Here is an 18,048-nt window from a genome sequence, read left to right on the forward strand (position 1 = left end):
GCGTCTGACACTGGGGTGGGAGCGGTCCTTTCTCAGCGGTCCGGGGAAGACCATGCCCTACATCCTTGTGCCTACTTCTCCCGACGTTTGACCCCGGCCGAGAGAAAGTATGATGTGGGAAACAAGGAACTTCTGGCTGTTAAGTTGGCCCTCAAGGAGTGGTGGCACCTCCTCGAAGGTGCCGACCAACCGTTTTTAGTCTGGACTGATCACAAGAACTTGGCCTACCTCCAGTCCACCAAAAGACTCAACCCGAGACAAGCGAAGTGGGCCTTGTTATTTGATCGGTTCAGGTTTACCCTCTCTTATTGGCCGGGGTCCCGTAACCAAAAACCAGATGTCCTCTCCCGTCAATACAACCCTCCAGCCACCGCAGGTTCTGCTCCATATTCCTTCACCTAGTTATACAGATATTTATCGTCACTGTAAATAAATAGAGCACTTCTTGCACCGAAGTCAGCTACCTGGGTCCGTCATTTTTTTACTCGCTCACCTCCCTACCAGAGCGTGTATTTAAGAAATTGTATATAGTTGCTAGAGATATGGAAGGGTATCCAGTGAGTTCGATATCAAAGAAAGGAATGGGGGAGCAGACAGGTGCACTGGCAGTAAGGTCATAGTCAAGGTGAAGAAGAGATGCCTTATTGTGTTATTGGAGTACCTGAGTGCAGTCTTCTCTCACCTAACAAACAGAAGCATATATTATTAAAGACTTCCCTGCATCTCATCATAGCTAAAATGACAGATTTATCATTTCTCAAAATATTTCACTTACTCTACATGTAAGATTTAAACATGGATCCTGGGAACCACTAGAAAATTGCTTATTATTTTAGTATTTTCATCCCTACCTACTCTACCACTGCTCAGTAATGGCAGCATCACTTAATTTATTTATAACTTTTTTTTCCAGCGGAGAGATGGTGATGTAGATAGTTTAGTTTCAGGATAAATATACTTTTAATATAAATATACATTTAAAAAGAACACATTAAAATTCACATTTTCCATTCAGTGATGCAGAAGTTTAATTTGTTCAGCTTCATAGTGTTTTAAGTAATAATGTATTTTAAGCACAAAATTAGCTAATATCAAACAATTTTTTCATGTACATTACATTATGGTTTTTAGCAGCTGACTTTGAGTTCGGCATATTAAGTCTTTCTGCCGGCCCCTGAATGCAAAAAAAAAGCCCAAATGTTTTGTATTTCCTGCCCAGGTAATTCTCCTACATTCTTTAAAAATGTTAATGCAACAGAGACATCCATCCATTTTCCAAGCCGCTTAGTCCCAAACGGGGTCACGGGGGGCTGGAGCCAATCCCAGCCAGCTACGGGCGAAAGGCGGGGTACGCCCTGGACAGGTCGCCAGCCCATTGCAGGGCCAACACACAGACGAACAACCACACACACACACACCACAAGCACTCCTACGGGCAATTTAGAGACACCAATCAACCTAAGCTGCAGGTCGTTGGACTGTGGGAGGAAGCCAGAGCACCCAGAGAGAACCCACGCAAGCACGGGGAGAACATGCAAACTCTGCACAGAAAGGCCCCAGGTTGGCCGGGGCTCGAACCCAGAACCTGCTTGCTGTGAGGCAACAGCGTTAACCACCGTGCTGCCCCGCAACAGAAACATGTACAGTAAAATTAAAAATCTATATATTGTGTATTTTCTAAGTGATGCTGTCATGAGACAGCTCATGAACATGCTGTCACCAAAACAGGATCTTGGCTGTCACCTCACTATCTGGCAGCAGACATGAATTCCCATTTGCTGACTGAAGCAGTAATCTCTTCCAACACTTGGATTTTGAGCGGTTCCACCAATCAGGCAGGCTGAGATGCCAGCACAGCTAAAAGCTAAAATCTCCCGGGTTTCCACCATCACTGTTATGCACCAACTAAACATTTATTATTATTATTTTGTATAAACAAAATCGAACATGATAGACCTAATTTTATGAGTATTATTTGCTGTGAGGCACAGCAAATATCCTGGACATAAGTGGTAGACATAAAGAAAAAAATCAAATCACATTTTATTAATATAGGTAAGGCGACTTTATCTATATAGCACATTTCCTGAGGCAGGAACGTGCAATTCAAGGTGCTTTACATAGGCAAAGGAAAACATTAACAGCATTAAAAACAATAAGCACTAAAACTGAATAAAATAGTTAAAATAATAAAAAAAATATACGAACATAACAGACAAAATCTAAAGTCAGAAACATAACTACAGAGCAGTAATAACTGCAAAACAGAAAACAAAAGTGAAGCAGAAAAATACAATCAGTCAAAGCCACAGGAGTTTTCACTTTAGAATTTAGACTTCAGCCCAGAGTTGGGTCGCATTTAAGGTCATCTGAAAGTTGGTTCCACCTGTGCGCAGCATAGTACAGCAGCTTCACCATGTTTGATTCTGGCCGAAGGTCAGCTGACTGCTTCTAAAGATCTCAGAGCCCTGCTGAGTTGTATGGAGATAAGAAATATATTTTGGCCCCATACCACTAAGTGATTTATAAACTAGCAGAAGCACTTTAAAATTTATTCTGTAGGCAACGGGGAGCCAGTGTAAGGGTTTAAGAACAGGAGTGATGTGCTCAGGTCTTGATAACACTGGCAGGAGCAATCCAAAGGGTCCTGAAGTTGTCTAATAGCTTTCTTTTAGGAAGACCAGACAAAAACCTGTTACAATAGCCCACCCTGCTGGAGACCATATGTTCAGGATGACAAAACATAAGAATAAAATTTACACTAATCTATCTTTATTACAAATTTTTTCTTTTACACTTACATGGAAACAGTCACACACACACACAACATAATTTACAATCACTGGAACAGCTGAACAGCATTTTTCAGCTGCATAGGTTTGGGAGAATCAAGAGGGGATGATCTGGGGAGGGATTTCATGCCACTTCCCTTCTCCACCCTAGTGGTAAAAAACCCCTGTTGTTGGACAACTTAATTACTGGCAAAGAAGGGATGGTAATTAGAGGAGAAAGAGGAGGCTAGAAGAAACTGTCAGGGTTAAGTACTGACTAATTCACTGTGTGGGATGCCTGCACCACTCTCACATGAGACTTGCAACATACATCACCACAGGAGCAACAAGCTGGGAAAAGTAGATACTGTAGCCACCTTTTCTCATATTACCATTTATGTAAGCTTATCAAAGCTGACGAATCTCACTCAATATACTGCTTAAGAAAGAATATTGGAAAGGTGCAGATAATGATCACACTGGCCAGCAAGGAGCTGTCCATAAAATATGCGCCATTCGGTGACTTGACTTTACCGCTGTTGACTTTTATTCTACAAAAGTAAAGCCTAAGGACTCACCTATACAGTAACATAAAATGTTAAAAACACTAGGAAGCATATGGCTGGAGCAGATGGATGAGCCCAACAAATACCTGATGTTCATACAGACAATTGGAGATGAATGCTGTTTGTTTTCCTTGTCAGAAAGATGTTGCCATATCACAGTTTTTGAGGTGAGACGAGTAGGTTTTGCATTGCAGATCAGTGTGGCTATTCTACATTTAACTGTCCTACAGTCAGCACAGTGTTTTGTGTGACAAACACAGAATGGTTTACTCCAGGCCTCCTGCAGAGCAGCCAAATCAGTTTGCTTCCAGCAAAGCACTGAGAATGTTGAGTATGTTGTGTACGACAGGCTCTCCTGTATTGTATGAATTCAGAAAGCTATCTCCAGGATTTAACTTCATTAGGTCTTTGTGTGTTATCTACCTCAATAGTTTGGCAGGTTATCATTTGCTGCCATGATACAGTGGATACATACAGTTTCTGATCAGTAGTTTAAGTTTAGAATTATTTTAAGATAATTGGGGGGGAGGTCAATTGCATACTTATTGTAAAATAAAGTTTTAATTAAACTCATGTTTATCATTACTTTTATAGAATTAACCTTTATGTGAGAGCATTGTCTGCACAGTGCTGCCTCCTGTTAAGCATCAGAAATAGAAAGACTGCAGGTCACAAAACCATAAAAAAACTGGTAGAGTTCTAGAACAAAGTTGTACATAGTGATGAAACAAAAGTCAACCTCTATCAAAATGATGGGAGGAGAAAAGTGTGTGTGTATGTGTGTGTGTGTGTGTGTGTGTGTGTGTGTGTGTGTGTGTGTGTGTTTGGGGGGTTATGCATACAAAAGCACCACACTTGAAAGTCATGGAACCACGTTTCATCATTCACCAGGATAATGATCCTAAACATATGGCCCAATCAAGCAAAGAGCTTTTGAAGCTAAGTAAATGGAATATTGTTGATTGGCTTAGACTGGATTCAAAATATTAAATACAATGATTTTATTTTGCTTCATGTGTATCTGTCCAATTATTTTTTAACCCCTAAACTCTGGAAACCGTATATTAAAGAGGGCTATGCAGTATCTCACACACTTCTTAGACTAAAGCTGCGACTTGGCCCTTTAACATACAGTAGTATCCACTGGTTCATTTCAATTTGAATGTGCTATAACATAGAACAAGAGCAAAAAATGTTTAAGGGTCCAAATATTTACAGTCTGGACTGTACCAGTGGCCATTCACTGACTCCAGTCTCCATGAAGCTTATAATGTTCAATATGTTACAAGTTTAGATTCGACTGTATGGTGAATTTTGAGCCACTGTGCTGCATAGAAAGTCGTTTGCAATACTCTAATGTCCACTGTGCTACATACAGTAGAAAGTCGTTTGCAATACTCTAATGTCCACTCTTGTTTACATTCATGAAGAGGAGAGATTATATTAAATATAGCTTCAAGTTATCTATCTGCATAATAGGCAAAGGAGCATTAGAAAACATTGTGTTGTGCCATTTAAGAATCATCAGCTCAAAGTGACCCAAAAAAAAGTCAGTTAAAGACATAAAATTGTTGAGAGGCAGAACCACGAGTGCTCGATTAAAGACGGTCTGTTCTTCAAAGATAATGATTCAGTGTCATGGCAATTCAGGTTGAAAAAAAAATGTATTACATCATTTTTCTTTTAGAAAAAAACGTACATAGGAGTTTCAGAAAGAGGGCAGAGAGTTAGCCAGCCTGATATTCTCAGGAAGGTTGTTCTGATCTCTAGGGGCTCACACAGCAAAGGCCTGTTAAGTGGGTTTAACAAGTAATGACATGTTTCTTATTTTCACACTAGAAGCAGCGAAGCAGCAATGATATCATAGATTACCACTGACTTGTGCATACTCGTCCTCTATAACATTTTTGACATGATATCTAACAGTTAAAGTATGATTTTGGGTTTCCACTTGACTTTCATTTTCACTTAAGTGCAAGTCAGTGTCTCTCTCCTCATTATTTGTTGCAAAGGCCTGATAATAATCCTGGGCCACACAGCCAGAGTAGTTCATCAGCCAAACTTCCCACATTACACAGTTAATTAGATTCAAACACATTCTCATGTCACTCACCCATGCATTTGCTTGCGGCACCGTATCCCATCAAATCCTTGAGATTACAGTGAATTAAGAGATTGTTTTTGATTAGATCCATTTTTGTTTCATTGCTTCATCACAATTACAGAGTGCACTAACAAAGCTATTATGCTAGCAATCATGTTCCATTGAGGCAATCATGTTCCATTTGCTGATATGCTCCAATTAATAGTTAATATCACAGATGTTTACATGTCAGTAGAATTTTACAGGTATCATAGTACTGTACATAAATCTCTTGAGAATTTGAGCATCAAGAATGGTAGTTTTACTGTTTCAATATGGATTTTGTCTAGCAACCAAGTTTATGCTATGCTATCACTGAGTATATTACATATCACATTAACTATGTCATTATGGCACAGTAGTAGGTAAACTAGATTTATACTTTTCCCACTACCTTCACTTTAGCCCAAGGAGGATTTTTTCTGGGGTCAGTCTGTTTTCTGCAGACACAAAATTAAACAAAATAATGGCACCACCAAAAGATTTTCAGAAAAAAAACTTGGTACCAAAATCAGTGCAGGTAATGGAAAGAAAATTAATTTGGAGAACAATTAGTGGTTTAACCTTTCACCGCTTACTGCAAACTTTACTCAATGAAACATTGCAACTTTCCAAAAAAAATACTGTGTAATTGAGTTTTGCCAGGTCATACAAAGGTTTGCAGTAGAAATAAAAACCAGTTTTTCTACTGCCACATGTTGAGCTTATATATCATGGTAACCTTGACGTAATCCTTTCTACACAACTGTTTCTTTCTCTCTGTGTCTGTCCCTCCCCTCCTTCCTATACACACTGACAACAACATGGTCATTACTGGACTAACGCCACTGTGTTACACAGATGGACTGTGTAGGCATCAGGCATGTTTCATGACATCAAGAATTGGAAAGATGTTGTTAAACATGGAAAAAGCCATTTTTGACATACATTGGGGCTGTTTTGGTTGCCTGTATTGTGCCAATCAAAGGAACCTAAAATTCAGCCAGGAATAGCAACTGTATTATATTCTACTGACCTATTCATCAAATCATTCAACTTGAAATAAATTGTAAGATTAGCAGTTATAAGGTAAAACTGTGTACTAAATCATGTTCTTAAAGTGAATGTTTCAATACTTGATGAAAATATGCAGATGTCTAGAGTATCATCATTAAAGCAGTAGGCATGTGGGGACATCGACAGCAAGTCTAAAACAATTTCCTGTTAGCATGCGCCTAAATTTATCAAAACCCATTACCTCGAAACAGTTACTTGGATATTTTTACAAAGCCTCTCTGTTGATGGCATCTGCTTTTTTTAGCAGCACTATAACAGAATTTTAAAATAGTACCTCTGATTTCCTGCACTATTTACAATGCTGTGTTAAAAAATCTGCCCAGTACTGAAGTGAAAATAAATAAAACAGGCACACGCAAACAGCTCGGGCCAACCAATATAACATCGGTAGCTTTCTGTGTAGCCCTTCACTGTGAAGTGTAGCACTAGATTAAGATTCATTCTGTAATTTTCTGTATGATTCTCAGTGGCTGAAATTCATAACGGATTTCAATTGTATCTCTGTCTGTTTGATTTATTACCAGGCTTTTCCTCCTCTTTAGCCATGAAAGGCCTGTTCTTTTTTTTTTCCTTTCTGTCGAGGCGTTGCATAATACTCTGGCAGTGCAGGAGCATTGGTTCCTAGGGCTCACATTATGGGGGCCTTCCCCAAAGAAATACTATTATTACTGCCTTCCAGGAAACAGAACCACACACATTTGCAGTAGTGCAGTATAAATGATGAGAGTTCAGATATGGGTCTGGTCTCTCTTTTCACATTTGCTCAGATCAATACCCTGATTGAACAATGTCCTGTGACCTAAAGCAAGTGTTGTGTTAGGAAATGATAATCTAGTTTCAGACCTCTAAATCACCGCCCACATCTCTGGGTTTGTACAGCATTTTAAATAGGTGTGTGTTGTGTCCATTGATGGCTGTTGTTGCTGGTTGGGGAAAATAACTAACCAATCAGGACATAAGAATGCTGACAGGATTAAGAAAGGTAATGTTACTGTCCTGTATAGCGAGCTACACAGCTCCTCCCCTTTCAGCTGGCTACCGGGGGTCTGTCTGTTTCATCACAATTAGGGAGGGGCCAAAGCATATAGTGGAACTGAACTTTCATAACTACCACATTTGAAAATAAAATAATGCTTTTACAGCAAATATGATTAAACAACAGCTGTGCACAGCTAAAATAATAATAATAATGTGTGTAGTGACCCTTTAAGAGCGAAGAGTGTAAGTCTCTTGTTAGTATCCTTGAAAGTTGTTCATCAAAGCAGCTTTTGAAATGTGACAGGTGGACGTTCATAAACCCTGCTGAGCCACATGGTGGTCTGGATGTAAGAACATTTATCTTACAGCCCGAAAAGATGCCATATCCAAGTACTGAGAGCGTGCAGTACTGTTTCTGTGTGGGAACACCATGTACAGAATGAAAACGAATAAGTCAATACTGTGTGGGAAGACAAAATCACTTCACAAAATCATCCATGGGGGAATTACCATTATTGGATCAAAGTCTCCCCCAGTCCTAGCAGCTTGCCAGTGTTTTCTATTGAGCCCCTTGTGGTGCACCAATATCAGTCAGCCAAGCATGGCTCTGTAAAGAACGATCTGGCAAAGATACAATCAGTGAGGTCTCAGGATTATTTAATGGGCTTTTGTAAATAGTGTAGGACGCTCAGATGCAAAATTCCCATGTGTAGGATTGTTTCCTAATTAATTTTAATAAGATGGTATTATAGCCATAGAAAAATGGTGACTATGATCCCCTCTACCTGCCCCCCCCCCGACTCATTGTGTCATCTAACTTTTAAAATCTCTAAAAGCTTGCATCAGTCATGTGTTTAGACTTGTATAGATTTACTTTTCACCGTAACTCAAGAACTATCTTCACATGTCCTGCAGTCAGATTATGATGTCCTCACCTCGCTTTCACACTTCCATCTCTAAAAAAGTCAGTGAAGGATAGAGTGAGCTAGTACAGCACACGGGGCTGATAAGATGCACCTGCTCCACTGACCACTCTCTTGCTGTGGTTAAACATCCACTATCACTTTCATAAAAACTAAAAATGATAACAGATCCACCCATGTAATGGCCCACTTTTACTGAGAGCAGGTAGAGAGCTCATTGCTATTTCCTTTGTGGTTCTTTTTTAAATGTTGCTTTGATGGATCATTATGCTTATGCTAATATTACTATATTATCCTAAAATAATTTTATAAACACAGACACTGTGGACTTTGTAAGTGACCATGCAGAACAGTATGTATGCAAGTGTTGCAGTCTTCACAGAGAGCATTTCTTTTTTTTTTTTGCATACAAAACTGCCATGAATAGAAACTGTAGCTCGTCTGATGTTGATTTAAACTTAGAAGCATCAGTTGAGGTCTCCATTTCTTTGATTAGCTGTTGAAAATGAACTGTTCCCCTCAGGAGTATTTTGTTATGTGACAGTAAATGTGACTAAAGTAGATAGTTCAAAATGATGATGTTGTATTGTATCCTTTTACAACGGCAATTGAAATATTAGTCAGTTTATAGTCAGTAGTGGAACAAATTGCTAAAAATGAAAGGTTCATCCTTCATCAAAGCGTGAAAACCAGTGCTGTCTGTTTTTTGTTTTGTTATTCTTTCCTCACACGAGGAGGAGCAGACGTTCTCCTAAACAGTGACACCCAACACGCACAGCTTTAACCATGAAATTTTGCCTTTTGCAAGCATCATAAAAAGACCTGGACTCTGAAGCCGAACCTCAGTTTCATCATTTAAAAACTGATTAATTTATTTCGTTTTGTAAAAGCTTCCTTCTATTCTTTTCTTTGAATATTATAAAATATAACTGTTGCCATAGAAAGCATCTTGCCCATAATTGCACTGCATGAGTTTTTGTCTCATTTAGTCCTTTTCATAAATTCACATTGTATCATGGGAATATGGGCAAGAACAGGAAAACTGGCTGACTCACCACATAAAAAACATGTGAAAGGTGGACTGCAGAACTGGAAAACTCCAGAGTAAATGGGATGGAAGCTGAAGTAGCTAACAAGCTGATGCCACTTTCAGCACACTCTGCCATAAGCAATGGAACAGTCAGGTTTACAAAATCATATAACACTAAATTAAACATTTGGCATGGTGAGACTTTCAGCATGATGAATATTTTATCCTCATCTATAAATTAAAACACTGAGGCTAAAAAAGAATCCCTTTTAAGGTGTCTTTGTTCTACACAAATTCTGATGTCTTTAATGTTATATCTGTTTGTCTTACAGCCTTTAATTTTGCTATCAAGATGTGGTATTAAATTGATTACAGCTCCCATTATTAAGTGTGATGTCTAAATAATCAAATAAGATTGTTAGAACGATGCTAAACAGATGCTGCTATGGAGTCATTTTGTTGCCCTAAAGTGTTATTTCAGATTTGCTAAATATTAAATCAACAAAAAATGGAAAATGACTTGAAACTGAGATACACAGGCTTAGTATAAATACTGCTACAAGTATTACAGCATGTATTTCAGTACAACATGACCTGCAGCTACACAAAACAGAATTGAATCACCCTTTCTCAGACTGCTTACGGAAAAAGATATATGCGTCATAGATGTACAGGTTGTACAGAACCTGAGATATTGACTCAAGAGAAAGTTTATTTTCTAAACATTTATGATTTTAAAGTTTAAAACCAGTATTCAATCCAGTAGCAGACGTTTAAAATGTGCAATAAGCTGAGATCAGTCATGCCACTTTTACAAGCTGAAGAACAAAAACATAGAAATGTTTATTTCATATTTATTATTCTCTTCAAGTAACAGCACAGAAACATCAGAGGACTCACAAGCATTCACATTAAGAGTAGTGTCAAATTAAAAGTAACATCTTTTGCACATGAACAGAATCAAAGTTCTGCATATACTGTATATGGCAGATGTAAATATCTTGCAAACTTCTTTATTAACACCGTCCTGGTTTATCATTCATGCATTCATAGCATCAGCACTCACTGAAAGAGATGAACACAATGTATTCCAGCTCAAATAGAGAGGAAAATATTTTAGCTTCTTTAGTTGTTGTTGTTATTACTGTTATTTCTTCCTACAAAGGTGCATCCTTTCAGTCTTGCTTGTAAATTACTGCATGGTATACTTTTGCCCTTTCTGACAGCATCTTTTCTGCTTCAAATAAAACCAGGGTGTTTTGATAACACTTATGTTTATAGTGAGGTGTAACTTTTTTTATTTGGTTTGTTTCATCCTATTCTAAATGGTTGCTGTTTGCTTTAAGTGAAAAGAAAAAGGCATAGGCATTTTATCAAATATTTGTGATTTTTAACTGCAGACTGTCAAAGTTCAAGCTGTAGCTGGAAAAACACATCCCTCTGAATATGCACTGTGTTAGACTCTAAAGACTTTGATACAGTATGAGAAGAGGACAGAGACAAACATGGAGTCAGATATGACAAGTTGTGTAATTCACTGACAAACATGCTTTTAATGTTTCCTGATGTCATTTATGAGGTGCCCAAGAAACTTTTTCTCTGGTTCTCTCCTGCTGAGCCAGTTCCCCACTCAGTTAATTAAAGATTTTCTTTCAACAAAACAGCCTCTCTTTTTTTCTGTGCTGCCATGGTTCCACTTTGAATGTCTGTCATACTCAAGATGTTTTCTTCTTCTTCTTCTTCTTCTTCTTCTGGGCCTCAGCATCAGGATCAACAATGTGCCTGCAGTGACATACTTTATGATGGTCGTTTCCTGCCCCTGTCAGAACTTTAGGGAGTGTTCAGTGAATGCCAATACAGCTCAGTTCAGAGTGAAGCAGATAACATGCTGCCTGGAAGGTGTTATGATGTGTCATCATACAGTTACTTTCCACCCATTATGATTACAGGAAGCACTGTGATATTCATAACAGCCAATGACTGATTGCTATAACATTGCAACTGTTTTCATAATACACTATTGTCACTGTACAGATTTATACAATACTTTATGCGATTTAAAGGCAGATATAATGCAGCTTCATAGAAAGCATTGTCCAACAGGGCATCACTGGGAGGAGGTCTATTTGAAGGAGTGGATGCTTTATGGGGTAGTAGAAATGGATGAGTGTTAAAACATCTTCTCATTTTGCACACTTTGTGTCGTAGAGTTGATAAATAAATGGATAAAATTGCCATTTGCCACGGTCAATAATCCATAATGGCAAAGTGAAAACATGTTTGTTTTTTTTTAAAAACTAACATCTCTTAATATAAAACTATTCAGGTCCTTTGCTGCAGCGATCCAAATTGTGGTCAGGTGCATGCTGTTTGCTTTAATTTTCCTTGAAATGTGTTTAGAACTTGATTGGTGTCCACCTGTGGCAAACAGAATTGATTAGACATAGTTTAGAAAGACACTCACTTGTGTATACAAGGTCCCCTCAATTCACAATGCATGTCAGGCTTAAAAACCAAACCATGAAGTCTGAGGAACTCTCTGTAGACCTCCAAGGTAAAGGTGTGATGAAGCAGCAGAGCAGGGGTATAGAACCATTTCTAAAGCTATGGGTGTTTACAGGAGCACAGTGGCCAGAGTCGACCATCTGACCAAACTGTGTAAAGGGATAAAACAATGGCCTTGTTAAGGGAGGTGACCAAACTTGAATAACAAATCAGATGTACAGTATTTTTCAGTAGCTATTTCACTCTAAAAGCCCAGGTGAATGCTTTTAATGTGAAGCTGCATCAGTGCATGTCCAGTTTGTATTAGCAGTACTGTAGTACAGCTGTGTTAGGAAAGCTTTAGGAAGCGTTGGGGAAGTAAACAGTAAGGACTACTAACAATCAAAACTACTGTATAGAGAGGTAATGACTGAATATAAAGACACTATTCCAAAAGAAAAAAAAAAAACACATGCCAAGTACAGTACGTATCAAAAACAAAATTTGGCTTTATGGAAATCTGAAGGAATGCAACAGCAACATTTTTATCTACTGGTCACAAACATATGAGCAAATTTCAAATTGTAAATATTGTAGTTTGGTTCTTACTGATGTCAGAGTAATTCACCCTGTTTATTTCTTTTGTTGTGTTTGTTGTGTCTTGTTGCTTTTCTTCTTTTGTCTCTCCTCTATCCACTCACCCCAACCAGTCGAGGCACAAGGCCGCCCACCAAGAGCCGGGATCTGTCGGAGGTTTCTTCCGTTAAAGGGAGTTTTTCCTCCCTGCTGTTGCCAAGTGCTTGCTCAAGGGGGATTGGTTGGGTTTACCTCTATAATAATAATAGTAAGGTCTAGACCTTACTTTGTAAAGTGCCTTGAGATGACATTTGTTGTGATTTGGTGCTACACAAATAAAATTGAGCTGAATTGAATAATTAATAGCTGACACACTGATGCAATGAAGAAAGAGTTACACCCCTTGTAAGCATTAATTAATCCAAAATAATAAAACTGGAGCACTGGCAGAAATATGCTAATACACTTTTTCACAGTTTTAATTTGTTTTCATTCTGTCATCTCAGTTATACTTTGCATTTCGCATCTACAGTAGATGACCTTAAAGTTTGGTTATGAGTGTTTTTCATGTGACTCTAACATGAACAGACAGTGTCAGAGACAAGACACTGTGCACAGTTCATAACAGTATTTAGTGCAAGAAATAAAAAGAAAAACAAAGCTACTTTTACTAAATTTGTTACTCAGATGTGACAGATGTCCCTTTGTTTACCTTGTTGCATTCAATGTATTTTCTACTTGCACAGTTTTATATTTATCTTGTATTTGGTCTGTAACAAGTAAGTCAGGTATGATAGCTTGATATGAAATAAATAATGGTACCAATATGACTTTTCTTCAAACCTTTTCTTGATCAAGATCTAAAATAGGAGCAGACATGTTAAAGCCACTGGTGTATTCGCTCTTGGTGCCATTTACAGTAAATATTAATAATTTAGGTACTTATTTTTGGCTTCATCCATATCATCCTGTAGGTCACAGACATTCCCACACAGACAAATGTAATGCACCCGCCCTCCCACACAAGTTCCTTGAATACCATAAAGCAATAATCACATATGTTCTTGTTTTCCTCCTATGCTGCTCCAGTGCCATTCATTTCCTCTTAATGTCCTTTGATAGGTCATTAAACAAGTCTTGGAGCTGTGATGTAAACTATTGAATCATGTTACAGGTTCCATCTGTTGACGTGCTTAATCTGGAGCAGAAAGGCCCAAATACATATAGCTGCCATATAAAGTTTTATATAAAAACTGGCAGTGACAAAGCCATGAGGAGGATTTAGTAAAATGAATTAATATCTACGAGAGACAGTAGCAGAGAGGGATACACTGAGAGAGTCGGGCAGAGCAAAAAATATAGAAACCGTGGTGCATCTACTGTAAACCTGAAAGTTTTTTGCAGTTCTCTTGGCTCGAATATTTGCTCCAGGTTTCAGAAATAGCAGTACCTTTTACAAAGCTAAGTCAGGGCACAAAAGTGGAAGCTGAATCAGCATGCACTAGTTTGAAAGGTGAGGCCTGTTGCACCAGATGAACATTGGTGTCTTTGCAATGCTGAGTAACTGCAAAGTTTCGAAAAGGAAGACTTCTGCAAATCTGCCAGAGAGCAGTCAATTAATATATGATTGGAAAATGTTGCTCAGCAATTTATGTGATTAGAGAGTAAAAAAAAAAAAAACGCAATGTAGACATTCTCCTGTCAGTTGTGGAAATGTGTATTATCAATTTATGTTAATTCACGCTTTCCAATATTATTAGTTTACTTATTACTACTTTTTTGGCAGTAATAAATGTGTAAAATTACCTCTCCTTTAGAAAGTTGCCAAGACATTACTTTTTTAAAAGTACGTGATTACATAACAATCCACTGGCAGAATAGTATGAAACTTTAAATGGTAATATAAATTGCTGAACAGAGCATTAAAAAGTGCTGCCGTCAAGCCATGCTAAGGCAAACTGACACCTCCGTGACCATGTGTCAGAGAATTTAAACTAAGTAACCCATCAGTATGAGGGGACCCGCCTATTCATGGCTGATCCATTATGAGGAGCCCTTGAGGGCTGCAAAGAAAAGGACTTGGAGAAAAGTTTTGAATGAAGCTATTTAAAGCAATGTGCTATAGCTTTTATTCACATTGCTTACTTTTATTTATTGAATTTATAGAGTGATAATAGTGCTGCTGAGTCTACCTTAATGTCTTTAACAAACCTTTACAATCAACTTATTATGCATGTTACAGTCTACACATTATGTGGCTGGACTAACTCCTTCATTGCCTGTCTTTATTAGTCTCTTGTGTTTCTTGGCATGTTTTGATTTCATGAGTTTATTTGCACATTTTGAAAGTTGCTTAGTAATGACTAACTGAGTCAGGGACTTAACTTCATTACACTTAATAACTTCAGATATGAGTGTGTGTATTCTGTAATTGTTTCCCCCTAAATAGCTACTTTTCATGAGAAAATTCTGTATGTCAGACCTCTAAAGTAGGTTGCATAAATTTCTTCTGGACAGGCAAGCACCAAAGTCTGTCTGAAGAAGGCATTCTCTTCTGTTTTTATGAAGATATCTAGAACTTCTTTTTATTTTTCAGTCTCCTGGTTGTATTGTTGTGGTTCTAGTTTCCACAAAGCAAAGTGGACTGCGAGAAAACCTCCATTAGAGTTCTTCAAAACTGATTTAATACACATTTTAGTAGGATTAAAAATGCTATATTTCAAAAGCTCAAAGAAATACTCAGATCTTCTATATATAGTTTGGAATGGTTTCAAGTGTTTCTTTGAGTTTTATGTCTATCTGCATCTTGTTGTTTAGTTTTTATATTAAATGCGCACGCATGTTTTCAACAATTACAGCAGGGTTTTAAGGTTAACTTATTGAGACAATTAGACCTTTTATTGTGCAGTTTCTGATGGTGACTTTGTTGTACTATAAGAAACATACTTACTGTAACTGGACTCATCATTCAGAGACTTAAATCTGCATAATCTACTTTCAGCATACATTTAGGTTATTAATCAGGAAATTACATTTACCTTCTATAGAATTAAAAGTGACGACAACAGTGTGAAGAATGCAGCCTACACTTGTTTACAGTTACACCATCTGAATGTGTGCATCCACTCGCACCTTCTAGGTGAAAGTGTGAGCATAAGTTTCACACATCCATGCACAGGCATTTATGTTTGTGGATGTTATTTGCATAATCCATACAGAAATAGAAGCAAGTCTCAGTTTGACAGGAAGAACAGATGCCGATAAAAATCACAGCTTTTGATCAAATAAGCATTAAAGCAATGCCCCATTTAGAGTGGAAAAAAAAATCAGAAATTCTCTTTGACCTTGCATTTCTGAGTAAAACTAAATATACTGAATTAATGTATGAACCACTTGTTTTATAACAATAGCAAAATCTTAATTTGTATACAACCCTCTATAGTGATGGTTTCATCACACAAAGAAATCTGCTTAAATGAATACCTAATCCCTGACTTTCACTTTCTGGATACGCTAGGCATTAGCCACTGACTCAGTATGGTGTCTCTTTCACATTTCAGACAAAACTGAAGAAAACCTTATGTTTTTATTCCCGGGGCAGGGATTTTTGGTTTTTCTGTAATCTTCAGAGATGAGATATACCTCCTCCCTGTAATGTCTGTCTGTTTATGGTGTCTCTGTGGGAACAGAAGCTAACATTATGAACATCCACAAAAATATTTTTCAGGATCCTTTTAACATCTGTGCTGTGAGGCATATCTTTAATTACAGTCAAAAACAACAAAGGTGGAACATTCAGATTTGGGAACTCGCTGCTTTTCTTTGGTCTTAATTATCTGACAGATTAGGCCACTGTGTGCACCAGCAGATGTGTATTGTTTTCCCACAAGTGCATTTGTTAAGGTGGAGTCTGGCTAATGAATGTGTTGTCACACTATAATTAATACTGCTTTACTGTCATTGTTGATAGTGTGGCTGCATGTACTGTACTAAGTAATTTTGGTGTGAACAATTGTTTTTCTTGTGATTGTCAGGGAATTTGCACGTTGGAAGGTGAGGAACACAGCGATTGAGAGAAGGGACCTGATCCGGAACCCCGTCCCACTCATGCCTGAGTTCCAGCGCAGCGTGCGCCTGCTGGGCCGCAGACCCACCAGTCAGCAGTTTATTGACACCATCATTAAGAAATATGGAACCCACATTCTGATTTCAGCTACACTGGGAGGTAAGAGAGGTTCACTGGTTTAATTTGCTTGATGAACAGTTATTTACAAACTTTTAAATGCTTTTGGTTTGTGGTTTACTTAGAGGCTTCCTGTCAGTGGAATCACATTATGGGCTATGTGGGGGAGGATACATTTGCTATGCTGCGAATAAGATGAGTAGTATCTAAAGTGGTACTATAGATACTGAACTGCTAATTGTGGATATGGATATTTGATGGAAATTTATTACATGAATGCAAAAAAAGTTTGATTTATCATTTAATTAATAATAATCAAGCCCAGATTTTAATACAACAAACTATAAAACAAGACAGATCTTTCTCAAGAAGTTAATCAGTACATAGGTATCTGTTTATCTGTACAAACAAATGACAATTCACTGATCACATATGATTCTACTGCAAACCTGCAACACAAAGCTGCGCTGGATTAGTCATCTGCTCATTTGCAACACTTTCAAAACAGCTCAGTGAAGCAATCGTTCCCCAAGGTGTTGAAAAACTCCCACAGCAAAACTGCCGCTGCAACACAAGAGGGCAACAATAGATATACTTTGCCCAATGATTGGGGCAAAAACGCCTTTGAGTGAAAATAACCAAAAGTGAAGTTAAATGATGGTAAGCTTCATTTTGCTTTGAGGAACATAGGTTTAAGGAAAAATGAAAAAAGGCAAGATTCTGTACTTAAAATGTGTCAAGCCAGAGTCCACCACATAACATCCAGGTGATAAGGCAGCTTAGCCAACTAATCCACGTACTGTACAGTATAAACATTACATTAATCACAGGTCTTTATGACACTTCAGCTGACCTCTTGATCAGAATAGCTATTTCAATGTGCCAATAAACATCACCTGGTAACAGTAAAGAGTGGCATATGACTGGTCACAGTGATTTCTAAAACTACACAATATGTTTTTATCCTATGATAGATATATAGACCAAATGTGATAACAATATGCTGTTTTTAGGAGACTTGGAGAGTAACTCATCCTCTCAATCCCTGAATGCACAAGGATCTTACAACACACCTACAATTTAATTCACAACACCCCAGGACTGTTATAGTCATACATATGATAATTACATTTTTTCTTTACATAACCTGGAGATAATCTTCTTTCTACATGAAGTACTTGCACTTAAGGGCCTTTCAGGTAAACGGGGAGGAGGGTTATTGAATGTATTGCTCTGATTTATCTACAAGCACTGCCTAATTAAAAAAACAGCAACATAATCACATCACATTTCAGATAGCTATATTAGAGCACAAACACATTTGAAAACTACTGTAGC

The 18,048-nt window shown here is 37.8% G+C and overlaps 1 protein-coding gene across 3 annotated transcripts in view; it reads left to right on the forward strand.

The window, feature by feature from the left end:
* brinp1 (bone morphogenetic protein/retinoic acid inducible neural-specific 1) overlaps positions 1-18,048 on the forward strand; it is a 139,417-nt gene that overhangs the window by 65,914 nt on the left and 55,455 nt on the right. For all 3 annotated transcript variants that reach the window (XM_020600893.1, XM_020600892.1, XM_020600894.1), the window contains one exon: positions 16,562-16,752. In XM_020600893.1, the coding sequence (XP_020456549.1) occupies positions 16,562-16,752 (191 nt within the window). The remainder of the gene's footprint in view (positions 1-16,561; positions 16,753-18,048) is intronic.

Source organism: Monopterus albus, unplaced genomic scaffold (assembly GCF_001952655.1).
Source record: "Monopterus albus unplaced genomic scaffold, M_albus_1.0 scaffold49.1, whole genome shotgun sequence".
Classification (NCBI taxonomy): domain Eukaryota; kingdom Metazoa; phylum Chordata; class Actinopteri; order Synbranchiformes; family Synbranchidae; genus Monopterus; species Monopterus albus.